The sequence below is a fragment of the Thamnophis sirtalis genome, unplaced genomic scaffold (genome assembly GCF_051295495.1).
Source record: "Thamnophis sirtalis isolate CommonGarterSnake01/CBP01778 unplaced genomic scaffold, rThaSir2_p1.2 scaffold_15, whole genome shotgun sequence".
NCBI classification, from domain to species: domain Eukaryota; kingdom Metazoa; phylum Chordata; class Lepidosauria; order Squamata; family Natricidae; genus Thamnophis; species Thamnophis sirtalis.
In genome coordinates, this window is record NW_028261395.1 from 17,906,803 (window position 1) to 17,918,957 (window position 12,155).

The 12,155-nt window shown below is 41.1% G+C and overlaps 1 protein-coding gene across 5 annotated transcripts in view; it reads right to left on the bottom strand.

The window, feature by feature from the left end:
- The window catches only part of GBF1 (golgi brefeldin A resistant guanine nucleotide exchange factor 1), a 152,359-nt gene that overhangs the window by 16,620 nt on the left and 123,584 nt on the right, over positions 1 to 12,155 (bottom strand). For 3 of the 5 annotated variants that reach the window (XM_087702641.1, XM_087702639.1, XM_087702643.1), the window contains 2 exons: positions 11,149 to 11,392; positions 10,348 to 10,550 (listed from right to left, as the gene is read on the bottom strand). In XM_087702641.1, the coding sequence (XP_087558767.1) occupies positions 10,348 to 10,550; positions 11,149 to 11,392 (447 nt within the window). The remainder of the gene's footprint in view (positions 1 to 10,347; positions 10,551 to 11,148; positions 11,393 to 12,155) is intronic. The other 2 variants (XM_087702642.1, XM_087702640.1) reach the window with 1 other exon arrangement.

The following is a 12,155-nucleotide window of genomic DNA, read 5'->3' on the forward strand; positions in this document are numbered from 1 at the left end:
TTTTTTAAGAACGATATATCGTATTTTTCGGAGTATAAGATGCACCTTTTTTCCTCAAAAAAGAGGCTGAAAATCTGGGTGCGTCTTATACATCGAATACAGCATTTTTTGCCTCCCGAAGCCCCGCCTCTTCACCAAAATGGTCATGCATACCCTTATGGAGGCTTTCAGAGAGCTCCTGGGGGCTGGGGAGGGTAGAAATGAGCAACAAATGGGCCATTTTGCCCCCCCCCCCAGTCCCCAGCAGTACTCTATAAGCCTCCATAAGGCTATGCATGCATTTTTTTTTTTACAAAAAACAGGCCCATTTTTGTGAAAAATGGGGTGTTTTTGCTCATTTTTGGCCACCCAATCCCCAGGAGCACTCTGCAAGCCCCACCCCCAAGGCTATTCATGCCTTTTATTTGAAAAAAAAAACAGGCCCGTTTTTGTGAAAAATGGGCCGTTTTTCGGAGGTTTGCAGAGTGCAAAAAAATTCTTTTTGGAAAGCTCTTTAACTGATGAGAATTACATTGATCAAGTGCTGTGCCAGCAGGAACAAAGTCTTAAGTTTTGTCAGCAATTTCCTTCTCCAGCACATGGATAAATACACCTGGAAACATCTACCTACCTATTTACTCTCTCTCTCCCTACCTCCCTACTGTATTTCTCCCTCTCTCTTTCTATTTCTCTCTCTCTATCCTTCTCCCTATCTATCTACACACACACTCTCTCTCTAACCTCCCTACTGTATTTCTCCATCTCTCTCTATTTTTCTCTCTCTATCCCTCTATCTACCTATCTACTCTACCTACCTACCTACCTACCTACCTACCTACCTACCTACTGTATTTCTTTTCTTTCTCACCCTCTCTATCCCTCTATCTACCTACCTACTTTTTAAAAAAAATTGCCTCTTCAAAACCTTGGTGCGTCTTCTACTCCGGTGCGTCTTCTACTTTGAAAAATAGGGTAATTATTCAAAGAGCCTCCCTTGCCATCCAAATATATACATTATTGAAAGTTTTCTCAGCATCTTAGATAGATTTTGGGGGAAAACATTTTGAGAAAAAGTTATGATATCAATTAAATCCTAGGAAAACTTAGTGAGCTGAATGAACAATATGATTACTGTAAAAGAAAGAATTACAAAGTGAAGTGCAATTGCTTTGTAGTATGCATATAAACTTAAAATTAAATTCTGGGCCAAGACAAAGAAATTGCTAAGAGTCATGAATATTTGTTTGACACCCTAAGAACCATGGTGTGTATATAATTTTAAGAAAGTGAAAATGACTGATTTAAAAAGCTTCATTGTAATATCTACAATAAGGTAGATTAGCAATTCTTTCACTTTGATAATAAACATCTATTAACCTTCTGTTAGTTCACAGATTTGATTGGAAAGAAAAAAGATTGCTCTGTCCTTTTTTAAAAGAATTCCCTTTAAATGAAAAGGAACAGGGTAAAACTGGCAACTTGTTTTGTGACACCTATATAAATTTCACATTAAGTAAAATTGACCTCATTATCTGAGAAAACAAACTATAAAGTTAAACTAAAAACTAAAAAAAGATGTAAGAATTACACATATATGACTGGACATTACCCAGATTAATCTACTGAATAGAATGGAATGGAATGGAATAGAATAGAATTCTTTATTTGCCAAGTGTGATTGGACACACAAGGAATTTGTCTTTGGTGCAGATGCTCTCAGTGTACATAAAAAGACAAGACACATTTGTCAAGAATCATAAGATATAACACTTAATGATAGTCATAGCTTATAAATAAGCAATCAGGAAACAATCAATATCGATATAAATTATAAGGATACAAGCAACAAAGTTACAGTCCTACAGTTATAAATGGGAGGAGTGCTAGGAACGATGAGAAGACTAATAGTAATAGTCTGTGTCTGTTGTGTTGGGTTGCAGAACCAAACCAGACAGTTATAGAGGTGCAGACTCAATAGTTCCTCTGTAGAACTGAATCAGCAGCTCCTTGGGCAGTTTCATTTTAATTTATTTCATTTTAATTTATTTGTATGCCGCCCTTTTCCCTGAGCGGCTCACAACTCAAAGGGAGGGGAAAAACAAACAAAGTTACAAAAAACATAAAAACCATGCATAATTAAAAAAGCACAACAGTCATGCCATTCGAAGTGGGGCAGCGAGTCTTTAGCCCCAGGCCTGTCGGAACTGCCAGGTTTTAAGGGCTATGCGGAAGGCCTGGAGGGTGGTGAGGGTACGAATCTCCACGGGGAGTTTGTTCCAGAGGGTCGGAGCAGCCACAGAGAAGGCCCTCCTCCGGGTAGTCGCCAGTCGACACTGGCCGGCGGATGGAATTTGGAGGAGGCTTAGTCTGTGGGATCTAATTGGTCTAGTGGAGGTAATTGGCAGTAGGCGGTCTCTCAAGTACCCAGATCCAATACCATGTAGGGCTTTGTAGGTGACAACTAGCACCTTGAAGCGTACCCGGAGATCAACAGGCAGCCAGTGCAGCTCGCGGAGGATAGGTGTTACGTGGGTGAACAGAGGCGCACCCACGATCGCTCGCGCGGCTGCATTCTGGACAAGCTGAAGTCGCCGAATACTCTTCAAGGGCAGCCCCATGTAGAGCACGTTGCAGTACTCCAGTCTGGAGGTCACAAGGGCACGAGTGACTGTTGTGAGAGCCTCCCGGTTCAGGTAGGGACGCAACTGGTGCACTAGGCGAACCTGGGCAAATGCCCCCCTGGTCACAGCTGACAAATGGTGTTCAAAAGTCAGCTGTGGGTCCAGGAGGACTCCCAAGTTGCGGACCCTATCTGAGGGGTGTACTGTTTGACCCCCCAGCCTGAGAGGTGGAACACTTGGCCAATTAGTAGGAGGGAAGCACAGCAGCCACTCGGTCTTATCTGGATTGAGTACAAGCTTGTTAACCCCCATCCAGTCTCTAACAGCCTCGAGGCCCTGGCACATCACGTCCATCGCTTCATTGAGTTGGCACGGGGCGGACAGATACAGCTGTGTATCGTCCGCATACTGGTGGTATTTTATCCCGTGCCGTCGAATGATCTCACCCAGCGGTTTCATGTAGATATTAAAGAGGAGGGGGGACAGGACTGAACCCTGCGGCACCCCATACGTTAGGGGCCTAGGGGTCGATCTCTGCCCTCCGACCAACACCGACTGCGACCTGTCCGAGAGGTAAGAGGAGAAACCACCGTAAGACAGTGCCTCCCACCCCCACCTCCCGCAGTCGTCGCAGAAGGATACCATGGTTGATGGTATCGAAAGCCGCAGAGAGGTCAAGGAGTACCAGGATGGAGGCATGACCTCCATCCCTGGCTCTCCAGAGATCATCGATCAATGCGACCAAAGCGGTTTCCGTGCTGTAGCCAGGCCTGAAACCCGACTGGAAGGGATCTAGATAACTGGTTTCCTCCAAGGACCGCTGGAGCTGAAAGGCCACCACCTTCTCAACAACCTTCCCCACAAAGGGGAGGTTGGAGACTGGACGATAGTTGTTTAAGACGGCTGGATCCAAAGATGGTTTCTTCAGGAGGGGTCTCACTACCGCCGCCTTTAATGTGGGGGGAAAGACCCCCTCCCGAAGGGAGGCGGCAACAACCGCCTGGATCCAGCCCCGTGTCACCTCCCTGCTGTTAACAACCAGCCAGGAGGGGCACGGGTCCAGTACACATGTGGAGGCACTTACAGTTCTCATGGCCTTGTCCACGTCCTCAGGGGTAACAGCCTGAAAATCAATCCAGTGATGTCCTACCAGATTATCCCTTGGTGCCTCAGCTGGTTCTGCAGGATTGGAGTCCAGGTCCGCCCGAAGCCGAGCAACTTTATCCGCGAGGAATTGGACGTAGTCCTCAGCTCTGCCTTGCAAAGGATCGCTCGTATCCCTCCTATTTAGGAGGGAACGGGTTATCCTGAACAAGGTGGCTGGGCGCGACTCAGCGGAAGCAATCAGAGAGGCAATGTATGTTCTTTTTGTCATCCTAATTGCCCGGATGTAAACTCTGATGCTGATTGTTAAAAGTGCTCGGTCTGACTCGGACTTACTGGATCTCCATTGGTGCTCTAGGCGTCTCTTTCGGCACTTCATCTCCCGGAGTTCCTCAGTAAACCAAGGGGCCCTCCTGGATCCACTGCCTCGGATCGGCCGTAAAGGCGCAATCCGGTTAAGAGCCTCTGTCGCTGCTGAATTCCAGGCAGCAACCAGAGTCTCTGCCGGACTGCGGGCGAGAGTATCAGGAATAACCCCAAGCTCCGTCTGGAAGCCCGACGGGTCCATAAGTCTCCTGGGGTGGAACCACCTGGTCGGTTCCTCCTCCCTACAGTGGGGGTTTGGTCTCCGAAAGTCAAGCCTCAGTAGGTAGTGGTCCGACCATGACAGGGGTAAGATCTCACTACCCCTCAGACCAAGGTCACAACTCCACTGCTCCGAGAGAAATACGAGGTCGAGCATGTGACCCGCCGAGTGAGTTGGGCCCTCGATTATTTGAGGAAGTTTGAGCTTCCTGAGTTGGCGCAGAAAGAAAATTCTTTGTTTGGCTTTTTTAATGATGTTTTTGATGTTAGGTGTCCATTTTAGGTCTTGAGATATGATAGAACCTAGAAATTTGAAGGTCTCTACTGTGTTGTTTAGTATTGTAAGAGGTGGTAGTATGGCAGGGTTAAGGGTTTTTTGTGAACCGGCAGTAATGCTGGTAGCAACCCACCCCTGAGTAGTCATTCAGTCACAGGTGGCTTCCTACTGGTTCAGCCGAATAGATAGTAACTCGGCCGGACACATGACTGTACCAGTTCTATCCTGGGCACCGCCATCTTTATTTTCTGTTCTGCACATGCGCAAAACAATCTTCATTGAAAAAATGTAATTTCCCCCCTTTTCTTTAATGGCGTGCACATGCCAATCCTAGAGAGGTCCCAGAGATGGGCTGTTTTTCGCAAAAACTGAGGCGTTTTTGCCTTCTCCCAGCCTCCAGAAGCACTCTGCAATGCCCTCGTTTTTGCCTTCCCCCATCCCTGCTGAAGCCTGAAGAGTGTTCCTGGAGGCCGGGGAGGACAAAAACTTTTTTTTCTTACTGGGTAGTTTGCAGGTGCTCCCTTAGCTCTGGCTAGCTGGAGCCCCCCCCCCCTCAAAACTTTTTGCCCCAGTTTCAGTGGGCATGGTTTGGTGACGGGGGTGATGTGACTGAGTGTGCATAAGTGATGCCAAGTTGCCCATGCCCACTCAGTCACATGTCCCCCATCTAGCCACACCTACCGAACCAGTAGTAAAAAAATTTAAAACCCAGCCCTGCATTCAGTTGTAGTCATTCAGTCATTCATTAATCTACTTAAATAGAAATAGAAGATAAATCTTAAGATTTTGGCTCTTAATGTCAGTCCCGGTGTACTCAGTGGCTCAGAGCTGCCTTTCCGTTGGTGGGGAGATTTGTGACTGGGGTGTCTCGTGACTTGGATTGCTGCTGTGCCACACTTGTTTCCCTGCCGCGCCAAGAACTTGAAGGACCTCCGGATCCTGCAGTGACTTTCATACGGAACGGCACCAGCACAGGCATGGCAATGTAAATCAGCATGGTCTGTCACGTCATTGGAGTATCTTGGGTGTATTGCGCATGCATAGGAGAGGGCAGGGTACAGGAGGGTGGGGGACAGGAGGGTTTAAATGGTGGAGGAAAGTATGGAATTACAGGCTTGACTTTAATTCACTCGTGTTTTGCACTGTGTGTTTGTTGGAAGTATTGGAACAGCTTATAAAGATTACATTTACCATGAACTACCTGCCTAGTCATCTTGTTTGTTTTCTTTGCCTGAACGGAACCTGACACTTAGTTTTGACACAGTGATTTTACAGTCCTCTCTAAGTGGTTTACAGAGTCAGCCTATTGGCCACAACCATCTGGGTCCTTATTTTACTGGCCTCAGAAGGATGGAAGACTGAGTCAACTTTGAGCCAGAGAGATGTGAACTGCCCAACGGCAGCTAGCAATCAACTGAAGTAACCTGCAGTACTGCATTCTAACCACTGTGCCACTGCTCTTAGATTGTTAATAGATTGCTAATTTTCTCCAGTCATTAGTCAGTGGATCAATCAGTTGGTGGACTCATCCCATCTATTTAGCAGTGGACCCATCCTCCCACAGTCCCATAGGTGCCCCAAAATAACCCTAACCCTGACATATTTCTTGGTCCAATTGTATCATTACTGTGAAACCCAACCTACAACATAGCTAAAGAACTGACAAGAAAGCTTGAACATCTCACTAGGGGAGAGAATATATTGTAATATCAACTCCCCACTACAATGTTTCAATAAAATCAAAGATGAGATTATGGTTTCATTCGATGTAACAGCACTCTTTATATCCACAGACCCAGAACTAGCAAAAAAAAAAAAAAAAAAAAAAATCCATGGCAGCATACTACTATACAACATACCTGATCATGGACCTCATCAACCTCTGCCTTACTCCCTCTGCCTTACCACAAATTAAAGGAATACATATGTGATTAACCTCTCAGTACATAGCAGACTGTAATCTATAGAAATTATAGTACTCCCACGCATTCTATCTAAGGTATGGATCCGGTATGTACATGACAGTTTTGTCATAATAAAAAAGGAATAACATGAAACAATCAACATTTTCAAAAGAATAACATTTACAAGAAAAGACAAAAACAACAACACACCCCTGTTCTTGGATATCCTCATCAGTAGAGAAAACAGTGGCAAATTAGAAACACAAGTCTATCATAAAACCGCCCACAAGAACCTAGTATTCACTTATCAGAGTAACAACCCAACCTCCCACAAAAGAAGTTGTGTAAAAACATATTTCGCACAAACACATTGTAGCAACCCTGAACACCCAGAAAATGGAAGCAGATTGCCTATACATCTTCCAATCAAATGAATTTACATGCAACTTTATCAAAAGGTTATGACCATTCAACCCACTACAGTGCAATTAACAGAAGCTATCAAAAACATAATACTGCTATACATCAAAAACATCTCAGAATCAACTAACATAATATTATACAATACTACAGCATTATAATAGCACACAAATCAATAAAGCTTTCCAAAACATCTTAAGTAAACTAAAAGACCCAATAGCCAAAAGAATAAAAAAGGAATCATCTACAAAAACGGTGTAAAGTCCGCAACAGTTACTATGTAGGACAGACAGGCAAAAGACTAGCAGAACATGAACACCAACTAACAGAAGACATGATGAAAGCTCCTGAATTTTACAACACATCACATAACTATACTTTCCACTGGGAAACTGTGAGGATCTCACATTAAGCTAAGTCTAAAAATGCTAGGAAATTCATGGAACCCTGGCACTCAAGACAATTCAGACTTCAATAGGCACATAAACATTTACACACTACTCAAGAGAGAAGGAAATAGTTAAAAAGCAAACAAAAAGATCAGAACACCTCCTTGCCAGCAATCAATGCCCAAATAAACATGAATTAACACCAGGATTAACATCGGATCAACAATCAAACAGGAAACAACAGCCTAATAAAAAAACTACCAAGAAGAAATCAACATTCCCACTGCCACTGATAGGGAAATCCACTGTATATTAATAAGAGCAAACTGCATCTGCAGTAACAATCACAATGGTGAAGGACTGGATATAGCTAAAGAATAAAATAATTCTGATCTTAGAAGGCCATGACCTGCAGACAGGCGCCTGGCATACTTTCTTATGGGATGACAAAAATAAAACGCACAAATACTTTCAAAATCATTTAATTAGAAGAGCCTTACTGCAACAATGGTTCAAAATAAAAAAAAATCCACTATGTGAAAATCCCAAATTGGCTATCACCAACAGAAAGGACGACACTCCCAAATTTTACAGATTGGAACAAAATCCTAAGATAGCGAGACTTAATTGACAGACAGGAAAACTTAAAAACAATTGAAGAATTGGCATATCAGAATATGAAAGTTGATTGGCTAACTTACCTCCAAATTAAAACTAAATGCAATAAAGATACTAAAATATATGGCATTAAAACAGAACCACACGAATTGGATAAAATTATTCAAAGTCCGGATAGAAAGATGATAGGGAAAATATACAAATTCCTCCTGAAGTATCAAATGGAAGAGGAAATTGTGAAAGAACCAATGATAAAATGGGCGCAGAACTTTGGCTATAACATTGAACTAGACAAATGGGAAAAATTTTGGGGAATAAATTTAAGAATGACACTATCAGTTCCATACAAGGAAAACCAGTACAAAATGCTTTAGAGATGGCATCTGGCACCATCAAGGTTGGCTAAAATTTCAACAAATACCTCCACAAAATGCTGGAAATGTGATTCGGTACATGGCACATATTATCATTTATGGTGGATCTGTGAAGAGGCAAAAAAATTCTGGAAAAGGATCAAAAATTGGCTGGAGGCAATAACAAGGGTTAAATTAGATTGGAAACCTGAAGTTTTTCTATTAGGAATTATGTCAGTGAAATACAAAAAAGAAATACAATATCTAATACTACATATACTTACAGCAGCAAGGATCGCTTTTGCCCAGAAGTGGAAAAACAAACTAACCCCAAATGAAGATGAAATAATAAGAAAAATTATGGACTGTGCCGAAATGGATAAATTAATGAAAGAAATACAGGGAAAGGAAGAATCAGAATTCTACCAGATATGGGATAATTGGTATAGATGGATGGAGCAAAGAAATAAAAAGCAATGAAAGAATAGAACAACACTCAAAAATAATAGTTATGAGTAAAACAAGGGGGTCATGATTGGTGAAATCAAATCAGAACGATAGCTGGCATATAGACTGTAGAATGATAGAGAAAAAAGGAAATGATATGAAACAAAAATGGGCTTGTGGAAATACCATCCCCAAGAAAACATAAACCGGGATTTGAAAGAGACACCTATAACAATAGAAAAAGAAAGGAAGGGAAGAACGGAAAGGAGGGGAGGAAGGAAGTAGAGAATGGAGGAACGAAGGAATGGAAAGGAGTGGAGGGTGGAAGAGAGAGAAAGAGAAGGAGAGATAGTAGGAGAGGAAGAAGAAATGTGGAGGAGAGGTAGGGGAAGAAGAAAGAGGTAAGGAGAGGTGGGTGGAAGGGAGAGAAAGAGAAGGAGAGGAGGGAGGAAGAGAGAGAAAGAGAAGGAGAGAGGGTAGGAAGGAGAAGAAAGAGGGTAGGAGAAGGGGAGAGGTAAGGGAAGGAAGAAGGGGAAGGAGAGGATGAAGGAAGTAGAGAAGGAAGGGAGGGAGAAAAGAAAAGAAAGAGAAAATAAGGTGGTGTCATAGCAGGTGCGAAGGATGGTAAACAAAGCATTCCAAACTATACCTTATAACCTTTTAAATGGAATAATAATAATATAAGAATGGCAAAGAAAAAGAATACCTATGTGAATGTATACCTATAACTGTATGTAAGAGAATAAATGACAGTAAAAATATAAAGCACAATATAGGTAAATAATATTTGGTCATAAGTAGCTAAGTATAAATAAATAAAGAATTGTACATAAAAATGGATAACGAATAAGGAGATTATGAACGCAAGATAGAAATGTATAGAAGGGAAAACACTAACTGCAAAGAAACTGATTCGGAACTGCTGTATGATATACGATGGAACTTATTGTCCCTATGTTGTTTTTAAGTCATGTGTTTGTTTCTGTTGATGTGCTTATGTGTTTAAAATAAAAATTTATATAAAAAAAAGAGCAAACTGCATTCCCTTCTACCACAGATGTTACCTAGTGTAATAATGAACATTAAATCTCAAGCTAACGACAAGTATCAAACAATCTTGTTTCTTTATTTCTTGTTAAACATCTTCAAAAAATCCATTGAAATACAGAGTTTGTTATCTTTTCTGAATTACCACTCACATAAATCCACTCAAAATTTGCGATTACACTTAGTTTACAGCATTCAAGGATAGAAGATTGATTCTCTAACTAATAATCCAATTCAAACTGGCATAGTGATTAAAGTTCTGTCTTAGAAACTAGGAAATCATATGTTCCAGTCACACCTTTGGCATGAAATACCCACTTGGTCTAAATAGGAAAAGGAAAGTGTGTTGTGTATGTTTACTACCTGCAGTTACTTATAAAGTAATGAAAGCAGGATGGAAACGTAATAAATAAATAATGTTCATAATTATAGGAAAGGCCCCATTGACAATCTGATTCAGATCTGTCTCCCTTTCCCCCTCTCATTATGAACTATTTGTGTTTTAAAAGTCACATAAGATAAAACAATGTGAATATCTAGTTAAAGTATAGATATTACACTAGAAAAACCACAGGGAGAGGAAAAAATCATGGTTATACTTACGTCTTGACTAACCTGTAAAGATACAGTGTGATAACTGGCAGGGACACTCTCATCCTCATCCTCATCTTCACTAGTGGAACGGTGCTGATGTTGGCTGGAGGTTTTAAAGTGTCTCAGAGAGTTTTCCTTTGCTTTCTTCTTAAACCGTGCTGATTTGGAGTCATATTTATGATTTTTTCCTCTTTTCTCCTGGGATTTACACCCTGTAAACACAATATACAGTGGTGCTTTAATTTTCAATATTTCCACATTGATATTTGCTCCTTTTTATCTACAGCTAGATAAAGATAGCCCAATTAAATAAATGAATAATTTCTGGGGAAAAGTGGTGGACTGTAACAGGGAACTGAAAAATAGATCAGCTCCTTTAATCCTATCTGGGCAAACAGTGACATGATAACACCCAAACTGTTCCCTACAGTGCCTTCTCTAAATGAGGCTACCCAAGACAGCAGTCTCCAAAGGATAAGCCAACTAGAAAATGAGGAAATTGTAGTTCTCATTGGAGCCTTCCAAAGGACATCGTGTTTGCATTTCCTTTTCAGAAATTGCCTATAAACTACTTTAAAGGGTTAGACGTCTTCAAAATGACAAAGTGCCAGCAAAAAGTTTAGCTATTTCTTCTGCTTTGTTGGGTGGCGTATAGTAATGAGAAATCAAGTCACCTAGATTATATAAATATTTCCTTGCTGTTTAAAAAAAATTATGACAATGATAATACACATTTAGTAGTAGTAATAATAGTAGTATCAGTAGTTGGAGCTTTTGGGCCCTATAGAAACTAATAGAAATCTGGCTTACCTCCGTTTAGGCTGGCTTCCACAAAGATGCGGATTGTTTTGACGCACAACTCAAAGTTCTCAGGGGTTACATGAGCTGCATCTCGCACAATAAAAGATAAGGACTCAACACACTTCATGAGAGATTTGGTATTATGAGGACCCAGGTCCATTCCCACAGTCAGACTATACTGATTCACCAAGGGAGAATTTCCCAGTCTGGAAAGTCCAGCCATGGTTGAATTATCTATGTCATCTTTCCCAACCTGTGAAATAGAAATTATTCAAAGCTTAAAGGAAATCATATATTTTAACTGAAGTCAATGTGCTTTTTAAATATAATTTTTATTAAATAAATTATAAAAATAGTAGAAAGTAATAGAACTAAAGAAAAAGAACAAAAAGTGTGGTGGAAAAAGAAGAAAAAGAAAATAATGAATATAATAAAAAAGGAAAAGAAATAAACTTCCAACCTTCATCACAACTATAAACTAATTTAATAACTCTTCACACCCTTTAGCTTACAAACAGATCACTTTTCATCCCATTTCCCATCCCTGATCTATAAGAACATTCATAAAATATCAATTTGTCAATCCTTGCACCATCAAAAAGTCCAGAAAGGGTTGCAAGAACTGTGTGAAAAAGTCTTATTTTATCTTTGATCAAATAAACCAACTTTCTATTTCTTTTTTTACTTGTCTTAATTTTTAATTCAATGATTGCTGTAGGATTTTATTTTTCTTCAATCTTTATCCCATGAGACAGATGGATCGGTACTGGGCCACGGCATCACAGAAACAGGGCCGCAAAACAAATGAAGCCCCATCCATAGGATGCAGCTAGCAGATGAAACCATGCCCAATCCGGTCTGCAGAAAAACCTCTCTTCACAGAACCGGTCCCTGGTGCCCAAAAGGTTGGGGACTGCTGCTCCAAGCTCTTCCTTCTATAGATCTCTATGAATACAGCTAGGTCACCCTACTTAATTCACAGGCATGATGCCTGTGATAATACACATTTTTGCTGT